A 23988-nucleotide genomic window follows, 5' to 3' on the forward strand; every position below is an offset into this window, starting at 1 on the left:
CCTACTGATAAGAACACATTGCATTTGTAGCAGTTTAAATGCAGGATATAGAGAACATCTATCTTGTTGGGATTTTAAATCCCCACTAAAGTGCATTTCAAGTAATCAATCAGTACCAAGTCAATGTACAAGAACTGCTTTAATAAATCTAGAGGTGTCAGATTCTAAGTGACTTGCACATTAAATAAAATCTGATTCTTCATTGAATGTATTGATTATTATCATTAAGGACAGATCTGCTACTCTTGGCAAGCAGGGGGCTGACAGGATGACAGCAGCACTGCTGAGATCCAGAGAAAGAATGTTTTGTGTGCAGCCTGGGAAGTATCACAGAATCCCAGAACAGTTTGGGTTGGTTTTTAGTTAGGGACACTTCCCACTAGACCAGGCTGCTCCAAGCCTTGCATGACTTGATCTGATCTGAACTCCATGCACATCTTGCCAGCTCTGCTTGAGAGCCCAGGGGTAAAGCAGGAGCTCACCCCCAGGATGGGGATGGTGGAGATTGTGGGGATGGAGGGGATGGAACACACTCCTGCTCTAGACACAGCACTGTGCCCTGCACTGACTTGAACCACTGAGCCATGACTGTGGCAATTTCTTAGTTCATTTCTTGCACACAAATAATGTTTGTAAAATAAAATGTTCAACCCACTGCCCCTGCATTTTCTTTAATTCTTTTAACCAGTTCAGGACAGATATTCCATAAATAAATAAATATGTAAATATGTAAATATGTATTCTCCCCAAAAGGCCATTTTTCAAGCGTGAGTTTGATGTAAAACAAACTATTCCAATGTCTGATTTATAAGGCATGTGAAGTTTCTAACTGAAAAAGAAGATGATTAATTTCTCAGGTGTCTCGCTGATTTATTTGCCATGTGGCAATTGATTACTCATGTCAGCAACTTCATAAGTAACACAATTAATTCTGAAGTTATCCTCAAGTTATCCAAGTCCTGTGTCATTGATGAATATGTGATGGGTCTGAGTTATAGGTTGTCTCTGAACTTGACTGACTCAAAATAAGTCATGAAGCTGAGTAGTAAATCACAAGAGCTGGAGTACATTGCTGAGTCACAAGCAGGTTGTCAGGTCACACACATCCTGATTTATGGGCTGGTGCGGTGGTTTCTGCTCTGTTCTCATTGTTTGGGAGTAAATGTCAAAGTGTAAATCTAGGATGCCCAATATCAAACAGCCCTTTCCTTGGGGACATGCAGCACCTTCGGGCAGAGCCATGATGTTCCTGTCACACACAGGAGCACACTACAATCAGCACCAGCATCTCCTCCTTGCAGAGGAAGAACTCCAGGTGTGCCTCACATCTCTGCTCTCTCCCCCTGAGGTACCGACTCCACAGTAAGCCTGACTGGCACTGGCAGATATTGCAGGCTATTAATTAAGATGTCGTTTACAGGCCCACTGGGTGACCTTAATTAAACTATAAAATGGCAAACACTAATAAGAAAGATCATATTCCTGGGAAATCAAGCACATTAACCTCCTGGTGAGTAATTTGTTCTTCATCTGACAGACATGAGAGACCTCACAGTTTGATGCAAGGTGTCCTCAGGGTCACTGCTGGGCTCTTCATGGGACACATTCCTTCTGCACCGTTGTGATGCCTCCTGTGGAGCACAACGTGATGCTTAACTCCTCCAGACTTCACACTGGCACAGGGAAGTCCTTGGGCCTTTTCTCAGAGCATCAGACACTGCTTTCCAGGAGCATCAAGATGGAGTTCTTTTCTCTTTGCCCTTCTCCTTTTGAGTATCTTTTTTTTCTGTTTATTACCACAGACTGAGGTGGAGATCACCAGAAACTCTGAGGATGTACATGAAGCTCTTCTGTTTGTTTTCTTTCTTGTGCATCGCTCCAATGCTGTTACACTAAACATTCATTTCATATTCCCAGGAGGTGAGGGAGATGCCATGGGAGACACATTTACATCTGTAAACTGCAATCAAAGCTAATTAAACCCAACACAAATACTGATTAATAGAAAAGAGAACCTGATGTCAAGTCCCATGGCCTCATCCCAAATAACAGTGGCTTCTTTTTCAAGGCACAGATTTGCTTGCTCTCTTTAATTCCCAACATCTGGTGGCAGATCTCCAGCTCATGGCTCCAGGGTAGCTGTACTGCATTTGGAAGTGATACAGGGAAAACTATCTGACAGCCAGAGCCTGAAATGCAGCTTCTCTTTAAAAACTCACCATTGGGACACTACAATATGACATAAACTCCATCTTTGTGTTCATTTTGCACCAGAACATTGATTTAATTTTATTTCATTAAAGCTGAATTTATTCCAGCAAAGCAGTTAAAATATTAATTAATAGCTTTTCTGCCTTTAAGAGTCCTGGATTTTTTGCTCCAGGCATCTGCTTTTCCAGAGGTCTCACATGGAATAGGTGCTAACAGGAGAGATGAAGGTGCAGAAACAGCTCACACTGGAGTGAGTGGCCACACCAACACCTCATCAGCAACTTTGTGGTGATGTGAGCACAAGCTACAGGAAAGCCCCCCCCACACGGACTCTGTAGGAAAAGCACAGAGCATGGCACTTGTTAAACACCTTAACATACGTGGAGCACTGAGGGGAACCTGGGGGAATGGTTCTCAAGGGAGAAAAAGCCAGTTTGTTTAAAAAGCAAATTATTGATTATTGAGGAGAGAAATGAAGCAGAATCACTGGATGAGGTAGGAGTGACGGACATTTCTAAGAATATTGATTTGGAAGTGGTAACTGTGGCATCAATCATGGGATGTGTCCTGGCAGACATAGACCCACCTGCCTAAGCACCAGCGATGGGACATCTTCCTCTTTGTCCTCCTCCAGGTCAGGTCAATTGATTTTGTGCATCCAGAGTCCAGCACTCAAGCCCAGGGTACACCTGCATCCTGGATGGATTTGGCACCTCTGTGTCACTGCAAAGCCAAAATTCTCTTCAAAGCCTAAATATTCTCAACCAGATTCATGGATTCAACACACTGTTTGGCCTGTAGGGTGGATTCAGTAACTTATGCATGATCCTGGCTTTCTAATCAAAATTTCATTATTGTGACTGATTCCAAAAGCTTTAGTATTTTATATTTTGTCTTTGCAGGGAATTTTAAACACTAATTTTCCCTTGGTGCTGGTGTATGTAGCAATCTTGCTGATCCACATTCATGACCTCTCAGCCTTGCAGTTCTTGCATAGTTTTCACAACTCATAAAGTCATTACAGAACTGACTATCCACAATATTTATTATTGTTGTTAATGGACATGGTCTCAATCCCTGTAATAATCACAGGATTCCCACTGTATTTATGTATTATTATATTTAAATAATTGATTGACTTGGAGCTCACTAAAATGAATACATCCAGGAGTGTTTAATAGGATCATTACTTAATCCTGGCTCCGTGCACTTTATCATGTTAACAATAAATCAATTATGCATCTCTCTGGTTGTAGGATCTCACTCCTGGTGGCTCAGAGGAGCAGTGGGGAGAAGGTGGCAGAAGGGAGGTGGCCAGTCCTACTCCACAGGACTCCAGGCACAGCTGGCTCCTGACACACGTGGGGAAGCTGAGACCAGAATAAAGCACATCATTAGAAGGAAATGGAGCATGTGCTAATTTGTCTGCATTTTCAATTAGCAGGCATTTATTAGGGATGTCTGACTTGCTCATATCCAGGTCTGCCTGCTAATACATTAACCTCTGGTGCCACTGACATGCACAAGAAAAATTCAAAGCACAGTTCACAGGGATTTTACACACTGCTCGAGGTGCTTCCTGACCATGCCCAGCACTGGCAGCTGGAGGCACTGCTGGCTGCCACCACAGCATCCATCACCCTGACAAGGGAGAGATGCTGAGGCTCCCGAATCTGGGGCTCTGGGCCCAACAGCAGGGGGTTGGGACCCCTGTGAGACTGGGAACAGTGGGCTGAGATGTCCATGGTACAGAGAAGAGGGGACTGCAACTATCCTGTGATGGGGAGCAGGGGGTTGGGACCCCTCTGAGACAGAGACCAAGGTATTGGGAACCCTGGGAAACAGGAAACAGTGGATCAGGACCCCCAGGACACAGGAAGCAGGGGATGCTGAATGGGTCAGGAGAACAAGTGCAAACATGTTCCTGCAAATGTCAACAAAACTGTACACATATTTCTACCTATTTGACCCATTAACTAACTGCAAAATTTCTCAGTAATCCCTGGTAGATGAGCATCAGAGCAGACCTATGGCCCAGGCTAATCCCTTTATTACGAAGCAGTGCTACGGAAATCAAATACCAGCAGTAAATCGGGAGATTAACAAGCTGGGAAATGCACAAATTAAATTGCATCCTCCCTTTCTACTCTGCCCCAGCCAATGGCACTTTTTCTGCTGTGGCCACTGCAGCTGCCCCAGCAGGAAAACGAGGCTAGAAATCCCTTTATAAAAATAAGCCTCTATTTAATCCCTGATCCAGGTAGTAAGCAGAGTCTGCCCAGGATGAACCCATGTCCGTGCAGCCCCTCATGTCCAAAAGCCTTTCTCCTGGGGAGGGGAGAGCATGATTGTATTACTCTATGATCTGGCTTTGCCAAGCCTGCAGGGATCCAGATGTGGAGATGGGCAGGAGAGACATATGGCCCTTGGGTCACCTAACTTTTTCTGCCAGTTTGGGATGGGAGTCAGACTTGGGGTTTTGACTGCAGCAAGATGGGACATGGGCATTGCCCTCTGCTTCAGTGCCACCTCTGCAGCTCACCTGCCTCGGTGTGGCACAGATGGACTGACCCTGGACAGAAGAAAATACACAGCAGCAGAATTGTAGAATCCAGAATGGTTTGAATTGGAAGGAACCTTAAAGATCACCTTGTGCCACGGGCAGGGACACCTTCTACCAGACCAGATTGCTTCAAGGCTTGTCCAACGTGGCTTAGATCAATTGCAGGGATGGGAGAATCACAGCTTCTCTGGGCAACCTGTGCCAGTGTCTCACCATCCTGTTCAGCAGTGTCTGCTCCAGGGCCAGATGGATCCATGAGTTCTGCATTAAGGGCTGTGCCAGAGCCCCTGGAGAGCGCTGGGCCCTCCCAGGCAGGTGGCAGCAAGGACCAGCATCCCTCATCCACACCAGGCAAATGGTGGGGTTCTCGGGGATGTCCTGTGCAGGCCAGGAACTGGACTCAGTGATCCTCGTGGATCCTTTCTAGCTCAGGATATTCTATGATTCCATGATTCCCAGGGATCCTCCTGGGGCCTGGCAGGAGTCAAGCTGCCTGCAGCAGGGCCAGCTCTGCCCTGAGCCAGCAGCGCAGTTTCTGCCCTGACTGCCTTTATTGCGCAGTAGCATCTGAATGAATATTTGATTCATTCCCTTAAGAACATCTCCACAAATGCACATTTGAATAAAACATGAGGATGCATTTTTGGGAGAGCCATCTAATGCTTCAAACAGCCACATCACAGTGTATTAACTAGAGAAAAGACTGTGCTGCTGCATTTTTATCTTGGTGATTCTAATAGAGTCCCATGGCATGCAAGGCAATGGGGAAGGCGCCCATGGCCCCATGGCCCTAGGGCCACATGTCCCCACATCCTGGGGTGGGGCTGTGGCTGCTGTTGGCTTTTGTCCTGAGTGCTGGAGGGATGGGGCAGCATGTCTGGATGCTGAAGCCATTTGCTACACATCCCCAAAACAGGATCTACTTACAAACAAGCCAGAGAGGGATGGGGAAAAAGAAAAAAATTAAGAGTAGAGTTTCTTTGTGAAAGGTATTGGCAAAGTAGAAAAAGTCTGACCCACATGCTCATGTCCAAACACAAGAGTGCCAGAACAGCCACATGCACCTGCCATCTCTGTGAATCTTGTAAGCTAGATGAGACAGATTCTGCTTCTCAATAAGCAAATTCTGGGTTTCTCCATTCCTGAGAACAGCACAGGGAGATCACAGGGATGGTTTTGCATAGCTGAGGTGATCCTAACAAAAATCTTTCAGTAAAATTCTGGAAAAGACAATTCTTTTCTTGTTTGAATTCATTGAAAAGCAGCAATAAAGCAAACGGGCAGAGAGGAGCAAGCACAGCAACAACAGGAGGGTGGAGGGGGCAGAGGTTATAGGGAATGGGAGCCAATTAAGCCTGAGAGGAGGAAATTTAGCACAGTTAAAGAAAATGTTCCTCCAGCCCTAAACTGGACTTCAACTGATCAGTGCAAGAGGCCACTGAGGGTAGGTTCCCTGTGAGATGTAATACCTGCAAAAGTCACAAGGGTGGCACTAGTTAGAGCAGCAATGCATCAGGGAAAGGGAACCAGTTTTTGGGGGAGGGTGCACCAGACGTGTCCTGGATGCACCACGGCCAGTGAAGGAAAGGGCACCAAAGATGTGACCCTTGGAGGCATCACCTGTTCCTACAGTGGCACAGGAGAGCACAGCAGCCCCATCTTGGACAAGGTGAGGTCCCTGTGAACAGCATCCCTTGGAAAGCTCCTGTTCTGGAATGGCTTGGCATCACTGCTGATAGGTAGCACTGATTTATAAAGCAGAAATAAATGAGCCTGCTCTGCAATTTCACCTAATTTTGTCTCCCATTTCAATTTGCCGTCTTTCAGCATAATGCTGGGTGGTTAATTATGTTTCCATCTTATTTCTCTGATAATACTGCACCTTGTACTGCTCAAAGGGTTTCATTTTACCTTTCATTTCACCTCCTAGCACAGCTCTAAATTTAGTCAGCTTGTAATTTGGGGGTATTTTATGCATTATGCTTTTAGTATTTGTAGGTAAAATGGAATCCTTGTCTTTTAATTCACTCTCTAATAATTCTCCACCAAATCTTAATACAAAAGACTTTATTTTTTCCTGAAGACTAATTGAATGGGGTGTAATTACAATACCGAGGATATTGAAAATACATTAACTGTGACAGTTTCCTCTGACTAATCACCCCTCAGACAACTTCAGATCTTGTCTGTGCACGCTCCCAGTCAGTTACTGCACAGATGTGCCAAGACAGAACTTTGCACAGGACTTACCCACCAAGATGGGGACTTGGGCAGGATGGATCTGGGAGCCTGGCGTGATAGTCTGGGGTCTCCAAGTTGCTGATGCAGCTGCAGGGGCTGATTTGTCCTTCAGGGACCAGCAGTGTGGTCACATGCAGAGAGAAGGGATCAGGATGTCCAAGGTTGCTGGGGACCAGCAGTGCAGGCAGCATTGTCCCACTGAGGCAGCAAAGAGACAGGGGATCAAAGTCCTTGCCTCAGCCCAGAGATGTTCCCATCACCATCACCGTCCTCCTTGGTTTATTGCTCCAGGAGCTGTGGCAGGAGCATCCTTCCTGGCTGTTCAGGAACCAGAGATAACACCAGCAGTCCTGCAGGCCACAACGTTTTCCTTGGAAACACATTTACCTGCCAGGAGAGGAGCAGCAATTTGCAGTATTTGTGTACTCTGATGGTGTGATAGCAGCGAGGTCAGCACTCAGCAGAGACACCAAGGGGCTATTTCCTCACTAAACTGTGGACTGCAGTAAGTGAAAAATAAGCTGCAAGGGTGCCTATTATGAAGGCAATAAAATATTTTTATATCAATGTAGGTGTCAAGTCCAGTACTTCTGCAGAGTGGATCCCTCACATTATGAGCGAACTATGAAAATGCTCAGTCAAGCAGGGATGCTCCCATCCACCTGATGTTTGCTACTGGAAATAACAGATTCCTGCTCTGCATTCATAGCATGGGTTCTCAGGGGGGACAGGGCTCCAGGTGGGGACCTTACAATCACAGTCTGGCCTTGGATGGGGTAGCATCTGTGGGGACATGGCACTGCAGCAGTGGGAGCTGCCACACAGAGGTGGAGGGACAGGACAAGAGAAGCTCTCAGGAGAGCACCCTGTAGAAATTAATGCACTTTTCTTTAGGACCACTATGAGCTAATCAGCTTTTGCTGGCCACAAAAGGCTTTCAGCTCTCCTCCAGAGCCACCATTGCACAAGCTGTTCGGGATTGGAATGGCCAGGGCAGAGTCCCCAGCCCCTTCACCTTGGATTCAGCAGCATGAGAAGCATTCCTAGAGCCTCCCTTTGCTGCTGAGTGAAAAGAGATTAAAATGAATTTATTATTTCACAGTGTGGTATTTACATTACATCTGGAGAGGGTACTACATACCCCATTACAAAAATGAGTCATTACTCAATAATGAGTCTTGTGCTGGGAGTCAGGGCAGGAGGCAGGTGGCAGCAAACCCAGTGACCCCCTCATTGTCATGGCCCCCTCCCCATCTCCAGCCCCTCCTGCACCAGCACATCCCTGCAGGGACCCAGAGCAGGGCTGGAGGTGCTGGCCCCACAGCCCCAGGGCCCCAAGCGTGTGTGACACTGGGGGCACAGAGCTCACATTCTCCCCCACCTTCAGTCTCTATACCACAGGAAATGCTGTGTCCTGGAGAAGGTCATGAGCTCAGGTCCAGGAGGTGGTAAATTTTTCTTTATTTTGGATTACTGCAACAAAATCTGGCTCAGTCTGAGATGCTATCTGGGCATCTGCATGCCCTAGACATCCCACAGCCACAGACAGAGAGATCCCCTTGCACAACTCTGGAATTTAATTGCAAACACAAGCAGAAACTCAGTGCCTGGGACTTGCATGGTGGAAAACATTAAATTTTCAACCTGATTAATGCAATTACCAAGGAAGGAGAAACCAGCAGCATGCTCCATGGAGACATCTCACCATCCCTGGGGGCCAACAGGCTGTCAGACACCCTCTGACTATGCTGCCCCATCTGCTGCATGTGATCATAGCAGGAAGGCAGTGGGGCAAGGAAAGGCCAGTGCTCCGAGGGCACAGCAGCCCCCAGTGATTCAGTATCAGGCTGGAGCTCAGAGGCTGCTCCTAGGAACCCCAGGGCCAGGAGCCACATGGGGAAGGGCTTCACATAACCATAGGCTTCTTGATTCCTGACTGCAACTTGGATTCAGCATCTCAGGAGATAGTGAAAGGCGACTCACAGCAATGATTTCAGCTATTCAGATTAAAGCCCATTTTGGGGGCCTGCTGCCTGTCTCTGGATTGTCAACAGCTCTTACATAGTGGGAGTATTTTATTTAGGAGGATGTGTCCAGAGAAAAGGAGGAAACCGTGAAGTGATGGGATTCTGGCAGCTGCAATGGGGTCCCTGCCTGCAGCCTCCAGGGAAGCTGGGGCTCAGCACATGCTCTGATCCAGTAGCTGTCACGGTCCCGCTGACGGGTGTAGGATGGTGGCCCTGGAGCATCCCACCTCTGCAGGCACTGGGCCACGTCCTGCTGCTCATGGCAGCACCAGGACCCACGCCAAGGCTGGTCAGCCAGCGCCACACGGCATGGAGGCTATCGAGTGACCTGCAGAGGAGAGCAGAAGTTAACCAATGCATCCAGCTGATTCCCCATCCATGAATTATCAGCAAACAGCCTCAAGAGGTGCAAGTAAGATCAGCTCTTTACTTTCATTTTATGGAGTCACCTTATGAATCGTCTGTGATTTCTGTGCTCTGGGTGCATGTCCCACTGAGGTCTGGCTGCCCAGGGGACTGAGATGCAGATCCAGCCCTTTGGAACCATTCCAAAGGCACTCAAATCACCCAAAGTTACCAGAAGTCCTTATGAAAACACAGGTCTGTGTTTCAAAACTGTCACCTCCCTAAGGAAGGGCACGGCACCCAAAAGGAGAGGTCTGCTGCATGAGGCAGGAGAGCAGAAGCTCCTGAGTCCTGCTCCCATTCCAGATGGGAATGGTCCCAGTGAGAATTCAAGACAGCAAAGGCAGAGCAGAGGTTTTGGGCTAAGTTAGTAGCTGGGGGAAACAAACCAAAAAACACTAAAGGGGGAAAAAGACAGCCAGCTCAATGTAGTGCTGCAGTTACTGGTCAGTGATAGATGCTCAGGGCTGGAGGAACCTTTTTGGATGTCCATAAAAGCACTTCAGCATGAAAGTGCTTTCTGTGCACAAAAATAATAGCAGCAATGAAAAGAACCCTGACATTGCTTAATACAATAATTTTGTGGTGGGGGATGTGGGGCAAGGAAAATGAAAGCATAAGGAATAATTACAGTCAACAGTATGAACAATGATTACAAAATTATGCAACTGATTAACCATGGCATATATGTAATTACTAATGAGTTTGATAAAATTTTAATTACACCTTGTTCCTTGGGGCATTCAGCAAGCCATGAAAATAATAATCGTGTAGTGCTCTGTCACAAATGATTGCCTCAGACAGGGAACGGGGACAGATTCAGGGCTGTGCCACTGGGTTGGGAAAGGCAACCTGCTGCCCCGGAGCAGAGGGTGGCACTGGGGAGTAACCTGGACACCCTGGGAGCCCTGGGATGTTCCAGACACACACCTAGGATGTCTGCTCAAGGGCCGAGCCATCCAACAGCAAGGCTCCCAGCAAGAATTATCAACTGGAAAATCTGTGGGATTCACTCAGGTTTGTGGTACACCTGCCAGCCCCTCCAGCACTAGTGACAAGTCCACAGCCCAGCCCCTCTGCTCTGCCTCAGTGAGTCCTTATTAAACAGTGTGTGCCCTGAAGGAGCTGGAGCTCTCTCCTTCCCCACAGAATTGGGAAGGTCTCCTGGTTTTTGCTTGCCCCTGGCTGGGGAAGGCACAGCTGGGTTCCCCCCCATCACCTGCTGGGGACGCACCTTGGTCGTCTTCACTTTGTTGCCACTGCTGCAGCTCCACCCCGAGAGGTCAGGCAGCACTTTGCACTCTTCCCCATCGAGACACGGCTCCATCTGGCACCACCACTTCTGCAGCACGATGGAGGCTAGGGGAGAGGAGGGGATCAGCAGCCAGGCTGCAGCACAGGGTATGGAGGACCAGTTCTGCTCACCTTTGAGTGACATCAGGAGATACAGCCCCTCTCTCCAGCACAGCTCATGCTGAGGAGCCCTGGACAAGGAGCTGCTTGTCACCTGCCTGGCCTCACCTGCCCCAACTGCTCCACCTGCCTCCAGAACACCTTGTTTTCTCTCACTACCCCAGGAAAAAAAAGCCCAATGTCCTCTCTCCCAGCAAGAGCAGGGAGAGCAGTGCTGCTCAATAACCTGTTTCAGGCTTCACTAACAGAGCGAAGGGATTGTCTTCTACCACTCTGCTCTATTAGGGTCTTGTGATTCATGCCTCTAGTCTGGGCAACCAGAATAGGCTCTCTTTTATTTGGGAACAATATGACCTAAGCTGCTGGGGACAGCAAGAGCCTTCCCTAACAATTCATTCTAGAATTACTTGGTGTTGCACAGAACTGCAGTCGCAGGGCACTGGCTGTCAAGCAAATCAATACCACGCTGGCGGGGGCTGGCGGTGCTCCCAATGGCTCTTTGGTCATGGCACGTGATGGCACCAATAAAACATACAGAGTTTGCGTTTGGTGCTCTGGACACGCAAAGGTGCTGCATGGCTGGAATCACATCCCCACCTCCAGCTGTGGCAGCAGGGTGAGGAGGTGTGCAGGGATCAGTGCTGCACACCTGACCCCAGCACAGTGGTGCTGAAACTTCAGTAACTCCCCCACAGCTCATGGCCCAGGGCTGCACAGAGTCAAGTATCACAGCCACACCACTGTGAGTGTCCAGTGAGGTGAGAGTGTCCCCAGAATGTGCCGCCTTCCTCACGACTCTGCTGCAGGATCCCTGGGCAGGTTAATGCCTTAATCCTCCTCTGTTAATGCCAGGGACATGGAAACCCCACACCAGTTTAACTGGATGTGAAGATGAGGTCAGGGATTGAAAAGGATGGATACTCACCGTCCACACAGGAGGGAGCTGCCCGCGTTGTCCCTGCCACCTGCCCTGGGAAACAGGAGCATTTCACTGTCTGCGAGCGCTCCTCGATCTTGTTCTTGTTGCAGCACCGGTGAGCTGCAATGACTTCGCATGTGCCGGGCTCTACATGCACTGCAGGAGGAGAAACAGCCACCATCAGACCTCAGAGACCTCAGGCCATCTGCTGCCCACTGCCTTGAGAAGAGACCCTAGACCACCTCCTGCCACTGCCCTGGGCAACACTGCTGGGGTGAGCGGTGGCCAAGGCCCCAGGAGAGCCCGGCATGTGCAGTGCTGTCCCAACCTCTAGAATCACCCCCAGAGCTGCTGGTGACATACAGGTGTCTGGGCACAGCATCTTCCCAGCCCACCTGTACAGAAAAGTGGTAGCTCCTGCTCCACACCTCTTGCATCTGAGCTCTTGCTCCTAAGAGCCCTCATGCCCATCTTACCCCCCAAAATTCATCCCCTCTCACCACGGCCAGCCAAGAGGTTTACTGAAACTAATGAGCACACCAGCTAATTGCAGATGATAATGCAGCTTTGCATTAAACCCACTTTGCTACAAGATGGGATGGTGCATTGTGCTGCTTTTGGCTTCAAGCAGAGCACCATCACCTCTGACCCCAGCTACAATCAATGCCTCCACCTCTCCATCACCCACCCTCTGCCTGGAGAAGGAAGGATCAAGATGCTGCTTCCACCCTGCAGTGGCAGAAAAATGTCAGAGTGTTCATCAGCAATCCAAGCTGCTCTGTTGCTCCCCCTCCCAGTGCCATTAAAATATTAAGGAAATAGAAAACTACTGTGTTGGCTGATCACCTCTGGGATCAGAGTTTAGAGCTGGTCAGCATCTCAGATCAGTGCTTTGGCTGGGTAATGGCCCACACAAGCACAGTATCAGCCAAAAAGGGCTGAAAGACTTCATTCCATGACCCCAGAGATCCCTGCAGGTCCTGCTTAATGAGCACTGGAGGAGCAGTGCAGAGCCACACATGGGCATGCCCTGGGTACCTTGGGTCACTGGGAACAGGCTTCTATTCCCTGGCAAAAAGGAGCCAAGCTGGGTAGAGGACAGGGAAGCTGCATTCCTGCAGTGTGGTGTCCCAAAATGTAGGCAGGTAAGCAGGCATCAGGGCATTCCTGGTTGTTCCATATGCTTGGCTCAGGACACCTTCCACACCCTGGAGTGCAGGCAGGAGCCTCCAGGAGCTGTCCCCAGAGGAAAGGTTTGGAAGGAGGTGCAAGCAGGACATGCAGGGCTGTGTGGAATGATGTGTGCTGCTGCACCTCTGAGCATAAGCCCACACTCGGTCCTCTCCCAGCACATGAGGCTCAGCAGTTGCTCTGACCCACCTTGCATTTGCCTCATCCTGCCCACCCCGTCACAGCTCCCAGCTCTGCCTCGCTCCTGGTCACTGCTGGAGTGTCCTCTGCAGATCCCATCCACCACCAGTGCCCAAATTCAGGGGGACCAGGGCAGCTGACCCTTATTTATTGCTATTTCATGGTCATTTTCTTTTAATGGACACTTACTTTCATTTCTGTCCATAATAATTACACAATTATTATATGGAATATTTTGTAATAGTGTCTCTGGCCACAGATTTTATCTACCCTTTGAAAAGCCATAGTAATGCAGTTTTAATAATGAATTCCGTTCTTTTTGTATACAGAAATGGTAGAGTTCAGTGAAAGTGAGAAGGAAAGCAGCTCTTTGCAGCACAAACATGACTGTTTTGCCCCTTCTTTAAGCTCCATGGGATTTTTCAAATAATCTCAGGAAGAAGTAGAGATCCTTGGCTTTGGCTGCCTATGAGCCCACATTCCTATCACACCGTGGTCCAGGACCACAAGGAGTCTCTCTTCCAGGCTGCGCACCTCAGCAGGGAATTTTTCACCCTCAAGCCTCCATGTTCTCATTTTCAGAAAAGCTTCATTAGCAGAGCTTTTCCCGGGAGGGCTGCCCAGGCAACCCCTGCGCTCCCTTGCATTCCTGCTCTCCAGCTGCTCATTTTCAGCTAATTTTAAAAGGTTCAGCTGAGGGAGAGCCAGGCAGAACTGAGAAATCGCTCATTACAACCATGCAATAGCAGTTTGCTAACGTGTCAAAGCCCTTTTAATTTGCCCAGAAAGGTGCAGCCCAGAGATAAAGAGCGATTTTACTCCCTCTGCCTTCCTAGCTGAGTGTGGGGCATTGTGGTGCTGGACCTGCAGCCTCAGAGCCCCTGCCCAGGAAGAGCTGCCTGTGTGGGCAGGTCCCCATTGCCCTGGCACAGCCACACAGCCCCTGGCACAGCCACACAGCCCCTGGCACAGCCACACAGCCCCCTTGGAGCACACACAGCAAGGGCCCTACTGATGGCAGAGCTGAAGGAGCAGCACACAGCCCCAGGGACCCATCCCACTCTCAGACCACAAAATACTTACATTTGCCTAAATGTCTTAGAACTGTAGAATCAGTGACTGGCTTGGGTTGGAAAGAACCTTAAAAATCATCTCATTCTGCGCCTTGACATGGGCAGGGACACTGGACTAGGTTACTCCAAGCCCCATCCAGCCTGGCCTTGAACACTTCCAGGAGTGTGTTCAAGAGCAACCTGTGCCAGGTCATCACCGTCACAGGAGGAATTTCTACTGAACATCTGGTCAAAACCTGTCTCCTTCCAGTTTAAAATCATTCACCATTGCATTGTCTTGTGACCATCTGGCACCCTGCCCTAGGACACAGTGCCACTGGAAATTTGCCCCCTCCTGATGCCAGCCCAGCCCTGGCAGCAGGATACAGTGCGTCCCCTTCCCAGGCCATGGCATTTGAGCAGAGGTGACATGCCCATGAAGAGCCAGGTAAGGCTATCCCAGCTGGCATAAAGCACCTCAGCTCCTACACACCAGATTCACTTGTTTCCCACCTCTGGCCCGCAGGCAACATCAACCATGCCAGACCCCAATGTTCATGTGAGCACAGGAGTTTGGGGGCTGTAACTGAGAGCCAAGGAATCCCTCTGCCTCAGACATGGTGATTCCCAGGATGTCAACAGGAGACACTGCTGCTTCCTCGCTGCAGAGGAGAGGAGCATCCCCATGCCATGGGACACCAGCAGCAGAGCGGTGCTGGGAGGTCCCTGCCTCACGGGGCTCCCACATCCCACACCTGGCAAGTGTGAGCAGAGAGGCTGAGCCCACGTGCAGTGTGAGCTGCGGGCTCCAGAGCTCCCTGCAGCTGCTTCTCCTTCTGCTGAGCAGCAGGAAGCTTGGAACAAAATGCATATCAGATGGATGGTGTGTTTAACACCGACAGCAGGAAACCTCCCGAGAGCCTGGGATAAATTCCAAAGCTCTGGCATGCTTCTCCCTCCCATTTAACTGGTATTTCCCCACTGGAACCTTTTTTAAAAAGACACAGCTTATCTCATGAAACCATAAAAGAATTGAAAGAGCAAAAGGCTTTTGAACCCGGCATGCAAAAATAAAATAAAAATGCTGTCCTACTCTTGTTGAACTTTAAATGAGCAACAGAACATGGGGTTTTTATAGCATAACCTGAAATGGCACATTTTGAGTGTCTCAAATAGTGTGGGCACCACTCCACATGTGCAGTGTAAAATACTGCTGGCTGGTGGAGAGCTACAAGATGAAGAGAAGTTGGATGCATGTGAGTTCCAGGCAATGCCCAGAGAACCTCATTTCCCAAAAGAAAAAATCCCACCTGATTTAAATGCCTTTTACTTCTGCTTCAGGTTGAGTGATGAACATAAAGGCAAAGACAGCCTTTTGATTATCAGCACTAGAAGGTGCTGAGGCCACCTTTGTGGGAGTTAGATCCTGACATTCCAGCCTTTTTCATCATGAAGACCTCACCATGTTACATAGGGGATTAAACTGCTGGTGAATCATTCTTCACTGAGGAGTCTCCTACTCTGTTTCCAAATGACTGTGCTTGATTCATGTGGCTCTTTAAATCCAGCCACATTCTGCAGGAAGCAGCGCTTTGCTTGGAGAGAGCAGCGTCTCCATGTGCTGGGTGGGCACAAGAGAGCTCAGGCCCATGGTATGATCTGTGTGCAGAGCCAGGAGCTGGACTTCATGATCCTTGTGGATCTCTTCCAACTCGAGGTACTCTATAATTCTATTATCAGACCTGGTTGCAACAGTCAGATGTGTCCCTGGACAGCAAACAGAGGGCTTGCACGTGGACTCTCTCTTCAAGAAATTTGTAAGTTCGAGATCACAATTAAAGATCTTCCTCTGCTATTGATAATTTTTAGGTGGTTTTGCCTGTGAATAAACACAGTTCTTTAATGGAATGAAAGCTCTGGATATATCTGTCCCTCAGCATCTCTGACTCTAAGAGTCTCAGGCATCAGTGACACAGTTATCCCTCCTCAACTCCACACAGGAACAGAACTGCAGCTTCCTTGGACACAAATGTCACTGCCACTGAGAATTATGAAAGCAACATTACTATGCAGCATTATGTTTCAAACATAACCTTCACCGAAACCTGTCCCAAATGCAGCAACAAGAGGGCAGACAACAGGAGAATAAAGCCCATGAACTCAGTAAGTAGTCAAAGAATTCCTGCTTTGAGACCATGGAAATGCAGCCCAAGAGATGAGGCAGTCACAGGAAATTCTTACAATGTCAAGAAAGCAGGATGGGCAGAGAGAAATGTGTTCATACAGACACGGAACAGGGTCAAACTTCCACGTGTTTGCTCCTGGTCTGCCCTCTTTTCTGAGGATCAAATTTTCCTGAATAAAAATCATACAATTTTGTCTGGTCTGGGTAAGTCTTTGAGAGCAAAACATCCCTGACTCTGTGTCTGCTGGCACATGAATACAAGAGCCTGGCTGCTCATGGATGAGTGAGATTTATAGGTAATTCACACCCATCAGTACACCTGGGCATCTGCACTTCAAACCTCATCTGCTTTGTTAATCCCTGCTGTGACTCTTCCCCAGAGAAACAGCTCCCTGCAAACTGATCCCATGGAGGAGCAGGGCTCTCTGGCACCGGGGTTGGGCAGGTTGACTGAGCACATAAACTGCCAGTAGTGCCCATATCCTTTGTAGAACTGATTCAGTGTCAAAAAGTCATCCCAGAAAAAAAAGAAATAAAAGAAAAAAAAAAGAACAGTTTTCTCCCAATTAGAATCACAGAATTGTTTAGGTTGGAAAGAAGCTTAAAGCTCATCTTGTTCCACTCCCTGACACTACCAGGGCCACCTTCCACTAGAGCAGGTTGCCCAAAGTCCTGTCCAGCCTGGGCTTGGACACTTCCAAGGATGGGGTAGCCAGGGTTAGGACAAGGGAAAGGCAGGTGGCCGTGGACTGATTGGGGGAGAGAGTCACTCCAGAAGATGTGTTTTGGTTTTAAGTGATGTGGGTAGGGATTACAGGATTAGAACTGCTTTAACTGTCAGGCAAAAATGACAGAAGTAGGACAGGGTTAGGTGTGGGGTCAATCAAGAGCATGAACGGTTTCAAATTAACCCATAAATGCCCTTACCAAGCAGAGGCACATGAAGCAGAGAGCAGGTGCCCTGGGATCCAGGTGTTCGTCTGTGCTGCCAGATGCACAGCTCTGCCAGTAACGTCAGTAACACCAGTACCACCACACGTCTGGCACACTCATCCTGGCTTGCCCAGACCCCAGGAACAGCGATGGACACTGATCTGCTTCAGCCTGTCAGCATTTGGTCCCCAGAGAGACACCTGTCTGCTCCTGATGTGCACCACAGCCTGAAACTCCTCCTCCCCTCACCAAGAAATGCGAGACAGAACTTCACCAAGCATCTCATCCCCATGAACCCACTTCAGGCATTCCATGATGATCTCAAAGTACTGCCATTAACATGGGGACACAGATGATTGCACAAGCATGTGACACAAGCAGTGAGGATCTTGCTCCCCTACCTGAATGGCTTCTGTGGTGATGCATGGAGGCCAGCGTCAGTCGTCCCCACAGCGTGGTAAGGCAGAGAGTGAGCACGAAAACCCATTTGGTCAGGTTCTGTATGTCTCTCTCACTCATTCTACCGAAAAGAAGAAGAGATATGTGGAGGAAGAGGGACTGAGGAGGGCTGGGAGGTGCAGATCCACTCACCAATGTTCCTGCACGCAATGGTACAACTCCTGAACGTTGTGAGGACTGGGGTATCCTGGCTGTGGGGACATGGCCCTGGGAGATGAAAGGATTCACCCACCACCCTCAGATGACCTCAGACTTCATCAGCAGCATGGGCCATTGCAGCAGGACAGAAAGAGATCCCACCAGCAGTTGTACAGGTGAGTGATGGTTACCTTTTACTGGGGATTCACGCTCACATCTGTGCATCTGCCAGCCTCAGGTGGGTCAGGTCTTTGCAAGGAGCAGACATCAGCACATCTGAAGGAGAAAGAAGGACATGGGCAGTGATACCTGTCATTCAGTGTGAGTCACTGTGTCCCTGGGAGTGGCTGGGGACACCTGGGAATTTCACCAGCCCCACTTCACACTCAGGACACACACTCTGAGACACGTATGCATGAGCACGTGCCCATTGCACCACTGAAACTTCTCCAGGAGCTCAGCCCATAACCCTGCACCCCTTTGAACAGCAGGACCTGAGAGCTGCTCCTAATTTTTACTCCTAAGAGCATAAAATCAGGTCCTTTATAGAAGGTTATTAAAGCAGATGACACACACTCAATGCACACCCAGTGTGTTTGGGAAGAGCCATAGCAGATCAGCAGCGAGTCATTTCGGGTTCTGCCTTTTCTGTGCTGTTTTATGTGCTGTTCTTGTCCTTGTGTCACTGAGGTCCCTTGCAGTGATGCCAAGGCTTGGAATTTTCAAACCACTTGCTGACAAACAGAAGGATGGGCTGCTCCCACTGGATGTGCTGGGCCCCCAGGAAGCTGAGGAACAGGGCAACTGATTGCCAGTCGGATACACAGAGCCCATGGCAGCACCAGGACCTTCAGGCCACTCTCCCAGCGTGTTATTGTTCTCCTGGGGCTGTTCCTCCTGCCAGCACAGATGCCAAGTTCATGCAACCACACACTCAGAACTGCATCGGCGACCTCTGGACACACCAACAACCTCTCTTGGCACCACACTGGCACCACTCCCACTCCATGCAGCACACGCTGGGAAGAAGCCAAGTTTTACATCATCTAGAGCCACTAGGGAAAAAATTCCAAAAGGTATGTTTTCTTCACTATTTACAGCCACAGCCCTTCAGACAGGAACATCTCCAGCGCTCCGCGGGCAGTGGCACCAACAGTGACGTGACTGCTTGGCATTTGCCAAGTGACATGGTGACCTCCCAGCCTCCATTACCACCTGCTGGGCTCTAACCAGGTCCAGCAAACAACCATGTCCCACATAAAATTTTAGTGCTGGATTGATCATAACTTACTAACAAGATACCAAAGGCAAGTGGTGATGACACCGAGGATGGGGAGTGCTGCCAGGACCAGCAGCAGGTGCCAGGGGTACCACTGCCCTGTGCCAACCTTGCATCCACAGTCCCCTCCACAGGCAGTGCAGAGTTCCAGCAGTGCACTGGACAAACCCACATTTCTCAGAGAAGAAATCTTCAATTTTCAACCATGTTTGAAATTTTTGTCTGCTCTGGACCATGAGACAGTGAAACAGACTCCTCTAATGAAGAGCCAGGACACAACATGCTGACATTCTTAATCAAAACAAAGTGATTTGAAGTGGTAAAAAGGACATTTCTTGTTTTGAAGCATTTAAAAATGAATTGTCCTGTTTTAAACTGACATTTCAAAATGAAAAATGTTTCATTCCGAAGTGGTGATTTAAAGTGGTATTTTGCACTTTGATTCTCCCATCTGGAAAACAAAAATCAGAAAATGTCATCAAAAGCATTGACATTTGCCCAGGAAAAAAACTCAAAAGTATCTTGATGAAACCACATGTTTTATGCTAAAAAGGAATTTAGAGGTAAGGAAATGCTTCTAGTTAATGCTGTACAATGGTCAGCTTGGCCAGGAGCAGACTGAAGAGTGGCTGGCAGGATCCTACCTGCTGTCCTGACTCCATTGCTGCCCGCTGGGTGATGAGGGGCTGCTCCTGCTCCAGCCCCTCCATTGTCAGAAAGAATCCAGTACGGCTCAATGTGCAGGAAAACCATTGCTCCTCAAGGTGATGTGGTGGGACTGTGGGACTCTCCTGTAAGCCCATGTTTAGGATCTCTGGTGCTCTGGCAGAATATGCTCTGCATGAGGCTTCTCAGAGGGGAATCATTCAACAGCTGGTACTGTTGGAGTCCCTTTGGAGATGTGCCAGCCCACTGTACAAATACTGATGTCAGCTTGAAGCATGCACTGTTTGCTCAATGACAAAGCAAACAGCTCTCTCCGAGCTGCTCGGTCCTGCACCCAAATCCAGAGGCAGTGTGTGCCCCAGCACTGCATGCAACCAGGCCTGGGGATGTGCCCATGCAGGAGCTGTGTCCCAGCTGGACAAGCATGCAGCAACCTTGCAGCCCAGATGTGAGGACAGGAGACACAGTGCCAATGCAATTTTTGCGACAGTGAGTCCCCAGTGCCAACAAACCTCCCACGTGCCTTCCAGCAGAGAAGCCAGGTCCCCATCAGGAGATGCTGGTTTCCTGGGTGCTGCTCCAGCTCCACTTCATGCAGGGAGCACAGCCCAGCTCGCAGGCACCAGGCCTGAGCCCCACAGCACACACCAGAGTCCCTCTGGAGGAGCCCATCCCCAGCTCCTGCCCATGGAACCCTCCAGGGTGAACCCATGTGAAGTTTCCAGGAGACATCCCTAAACCTCTCAGCTAGACCAAACACCAAGCACTCTACTGGCCAATCCATCCCACAGAGAACAACAACACACTCCCAGTGCAAAGTATATTTAGCTCAAAAAGGCTGAGCTGTTTGCTACAGCCAAGGAAGCATAAATAAATTACAGTGTTATCAATAATGCAATCCACACTGTTCATGCCACACTCCGAAGGGCACACTGAGCTGGGCAGGAGCCATGGTGGTGGCCAGGAGAGCACATGTGGTTCAGGGCAGCACGAGGACAAGGAGCTGGCAGAGGCACTCAGAGCTTCCACTCGTGCCCAAAGTCCCATCAGAAAACACAGGTCCTCAGAAATTGCTGTTTTGACAGTTATCAACCTTCAGTGTCGTGAGATTACAACTACAAATGTTTGGTCTGACTAGAGACTTTTCAGCCTGGAATGTCAGTGAAATGAAGAGTGATGTTCTGGCATGTCAAAACACTTAATTTTGACTGAGAATCCCAGTATTCTCCATTCAGTTATGTGCTGTTTGGAATTTTGTGGACTTTATCACTACCATTTTTTAGCTGCTTTTGCCTTTTGGGTCTGAGCTGGGACATGAAGGAGCTGCCAAATTCCCCAGTCTCTCAGATTATCAATCTCAGTTGCAAACAATAGATCAGGGGATGATGGTTCCTCTGTGTGAGTCCAGGTGCTCTCCTCCCTGTAGGCACATGTGGGCATGGGCCATCATCCACATGGGAGCTTCACTAAAGTTCTCCAGCACAGACACACTCCAGGAACAGCTCCCTGATGTCTCTAGTATGGTTCAGTCCTCAGCAGCCAGAAAGAGGACAAAACAGAAGGGCAGGATAAGCAGGAGGCATCTCCTTTCTCCCTCTCATCTCCTGAAAAAAGAGCATTGGATCCTGCATACTGGTCAGGCGAGGAAATGCTCAGCCATGTATGGACTGTGAGATTTGGGCCCAGGACCTCCAGAATCCTCTGTTTTTGCCCATCCTGGGCACAAGCCTGAGGGTTCTTGGGGAGACTGGCGAGTGAGATGCTGCCATGCCCTGAATACAGACCCACAAGAGCAGCAGCCTCCTCGCTGAGCTGCATCGCAATCATCAGTGGCAGGCCAGCAGCCTGGCTCGGTTCCTGCTCCCTCTGCAGCGCTGAGGATGCTCCATTAGAGGCAAAGCTGGGAAGTTGGAGCTCCCACAGTAGCAGAGTTGAATGGCCCCTTGAAGCTGCACTGGTGGGATCCTCATGCATAATCTCCCACACCTCTCAGGCTGCCTCCAAGGCTGCAGTGTTCCTCCCCAAAGGGAAACCCCACCACAGCAGAGCCTGGCCCAGACCCAGAGCTCCAGGTTGAGCCAATTCCTTCTGCACGCTTCATTTTAGCTCTTAATCGAGGATAGTCACAATGGCCCAGCCCCAAAGATGTGCTCACGAGGGCAGCATAAAACATGTGCCCTCTGACCAGGCAAAGAGGGCCTAGCAGCACAGAGAAACACAAAAGACTTCTTCCCCCAGGCGTGCTCCTTTATCCTCTTCTCTACAAGGATTTATTATTTCCAGCTTCTTGCTCATTCCTTCAGCATCTGCAGCACTTCCTTCCCAGCCAAGATGAGCGGGAGAGTTTTTAATTCCACCCAAGCATGGGCCCATTCCTGTTTGTTCACTTGGCGGATCCCACTGCCCCACTGCCATTGGCATTTTGAAGGTCAGCTCTGCTAACAGCCCAAACCTCAGCCTCATCCAGTGCCAGGATTGTTTCCCCAAGGGATACATCTCACCTGTGCAGGCTCTTTGCTGAGGTGTGCGTGTCCCAGCACAAGCGAGCTCTTCCAGACAAAGGGCACCCACACACTGAACAGACCCCCAGGCCTCTCCCTGCAGCAAAAGGGGTGGCTGATGAGCACGAGACTCCTGCTTCCCTGCCTTGGGACCTATGGCATGGATGAACTCATGACTCCAGAATGGGACTGGACTCACACTCTCCTCTGGACCACTGAGCCTCTACTCGTGGTGATGGGGCCATCTGATCTGTGCTCATCCTGTGCCCCTCAAGCTGCCCCCCGAGGCAGCTGGATCTCAGTGCCACTGCTCTACTCCAGCCTGGTGTTGGCCCACAGGCAAACCCATCCTGGCTGGAAGAGCTACAGCAGAGAGAGAGGAAGCAGAGGAAAATTAAAGCCCACATCCGATCGTGTCCTGGTCAAGGTTTTGCTTGAGCTCACAGCTTGTGCTGAAGGCAGCAGCAGTTGGGATCCATGGCCCCTTCCAGAGTAAAGGAGGATCCTTGGCTGCAGAATCTGGGATCTCTCCAGCAGTGCTTTACCTCCCAGAAAGGCGAGTAGCTTCGCAGCGCTGGCAAAACAGCATCGGTGACGAGCCCACCCCCAGAGCCGGTGGCCGGACAGGGCCCACCGGGTCCGAATCCCCGCACAGCCCCCGCTGTCGGAGTCACCGGTAACGGAGCGCAGGGCAGAGCTGGCTCCAAGAAACTCACTGCGCCCTCCGGGGCCCCGCACCGGCACCGGAGAGCCCCGGCGGGCCGACAGGGGACCGGGACACGCGGGGACCGCGAAGGGACGTAGGGCGGCCGGGCGGAGCCGGGAGCGCCGGACCCCACGGCGGAGCCCTGCAGCGGCATCCCGGTGCCGCGGGCGCTCGCCGGCACACCGACCCCGGCGGCCCCCTGAGCCCGGCTCCCCGGCCCTCGTCGGAACCCAGCGGCCCCTCGGAGCGGGCACCGCGAGAGTCGCCCCGGGGGTGCCGTCTCGTTCCCCCCCGCCAAACTTTCCGCACGTACCTGCCGGTGGCCTCGCTGCGGGCGGGGGCCGACGCTGCCCATGGCCGGGGGCCGCTCTGCTCGCCGGGTCAGCGCCGCCTCCGCGGGCCGCAGCCGCCGGGGGCCGCGGGCATCGCCGGGCGGCAGCGGCGGCAGCGCGGGCTGGGCGGGGGCGGCGGGCGCGGAGCCGAGCGGAGCCCGGCGGAGCCGCTGCCAGCGCGAAGGGGCGCAGCGCCGCCTGCTGCTGCTGCTGCCGCCCGGGGACCGGCCCCGCGACCCCGGGCTGGCACCGGCACCGGCACCGGCACCGGCACCGGCACCGGCACCGGCACCGGCACCGGCACCGGCACCGGCTGCTGCTGCCGCCCGGGGACCGGCCCCGCGACCCCGGGCTGGCACCGGCACCGGCACCGGCACCGGCTGCTGCTGCCGCTGCCCCGGGACCGGCCCCGCGACCCCGGGCTGGCACCGGCACCGGCTGCTGCTGCCGCTGCCCCGGGACCGGCCCCGCTACCCCGGGCTGGCACCGGCACCGGCTGCTGCTGCCGCTGCCCCGGGACCGGCCCCGCTACCCCGGGCTGGCACCGGCACCGGCTGCGCGCAGAGCCGCCCGCCCCCGCCCCGGTC

General features: G+C 50.8%; 1 protein-coding gene across 3 annotated transcripts; it reads right to left on the reverse strand.

Annotated features, from left to right (window-relative positions):
• Window positions 1-661: 661 nt before the first annotated feature.
• Window positions 662-23500, reverse strand: TAFA3 (TAFA chemokine like family member 3). 3 transcript variants are annotated; one of them, XR_015279049.1, is made up of 8 exons: window positions 23383-23500; window positions 18109-18193; window positions 17722-17840; window positions 11786-11935; window positions 10682-10806; window positions 7025-7402; window positions 2798-2934; window positions 662-1960 (listed from the first exon to the last, which is right to left on the reverse strand). XR_015279049.1 is itself a non-coding variant. In XM_086862093.1 (6 exons), the coding sequence occupies exons 3-6, from the start codon at window positions 17837-17839 to the stop codon at window positions 9359-9361; spliced, it is 405 nt and encodes a 134-aa protein (XP_086718219.1). In that variant the 5' UTR covers window position 17840; window positions 18109-18193; window positions 23383-23471; the 3' UTR covers window positions 8455-9358. The 3 variants fall into 3 exon arrangements, 1 of the variants encoding a protein (XP_086718219.1); XR_015279050.1 differs by lacking the exons at window positions 18109-18193; window positions 23383-23500 and adding an exon at window positions 17912-17951; XM_086862093.1 differs by lacking the exons at window positions 662-1960; window positions 2798-2934; window positions 7025-7402 and adding an exon at window positions 8455-9370 and having other exon boundaries at window positions 23383-23471.
• Window positions 23501-23988: the final 488 nt, after the last annotated feature.

The sequence above is a fragment of the Cyanistes caeruleus genome, chromosome 24, assembly GCF_971803275.1.
Source record: "Cyanistes caeruleus chromosome 24, bCyaCae1.hap1.1, whole genome shotgun sequence".
Lineage (NCBI taxonomy): Eukaryota > Metazoa > Chordata > Aves > Passeriformes > Paridae > Cyanistes > Cyanistes caeruleus.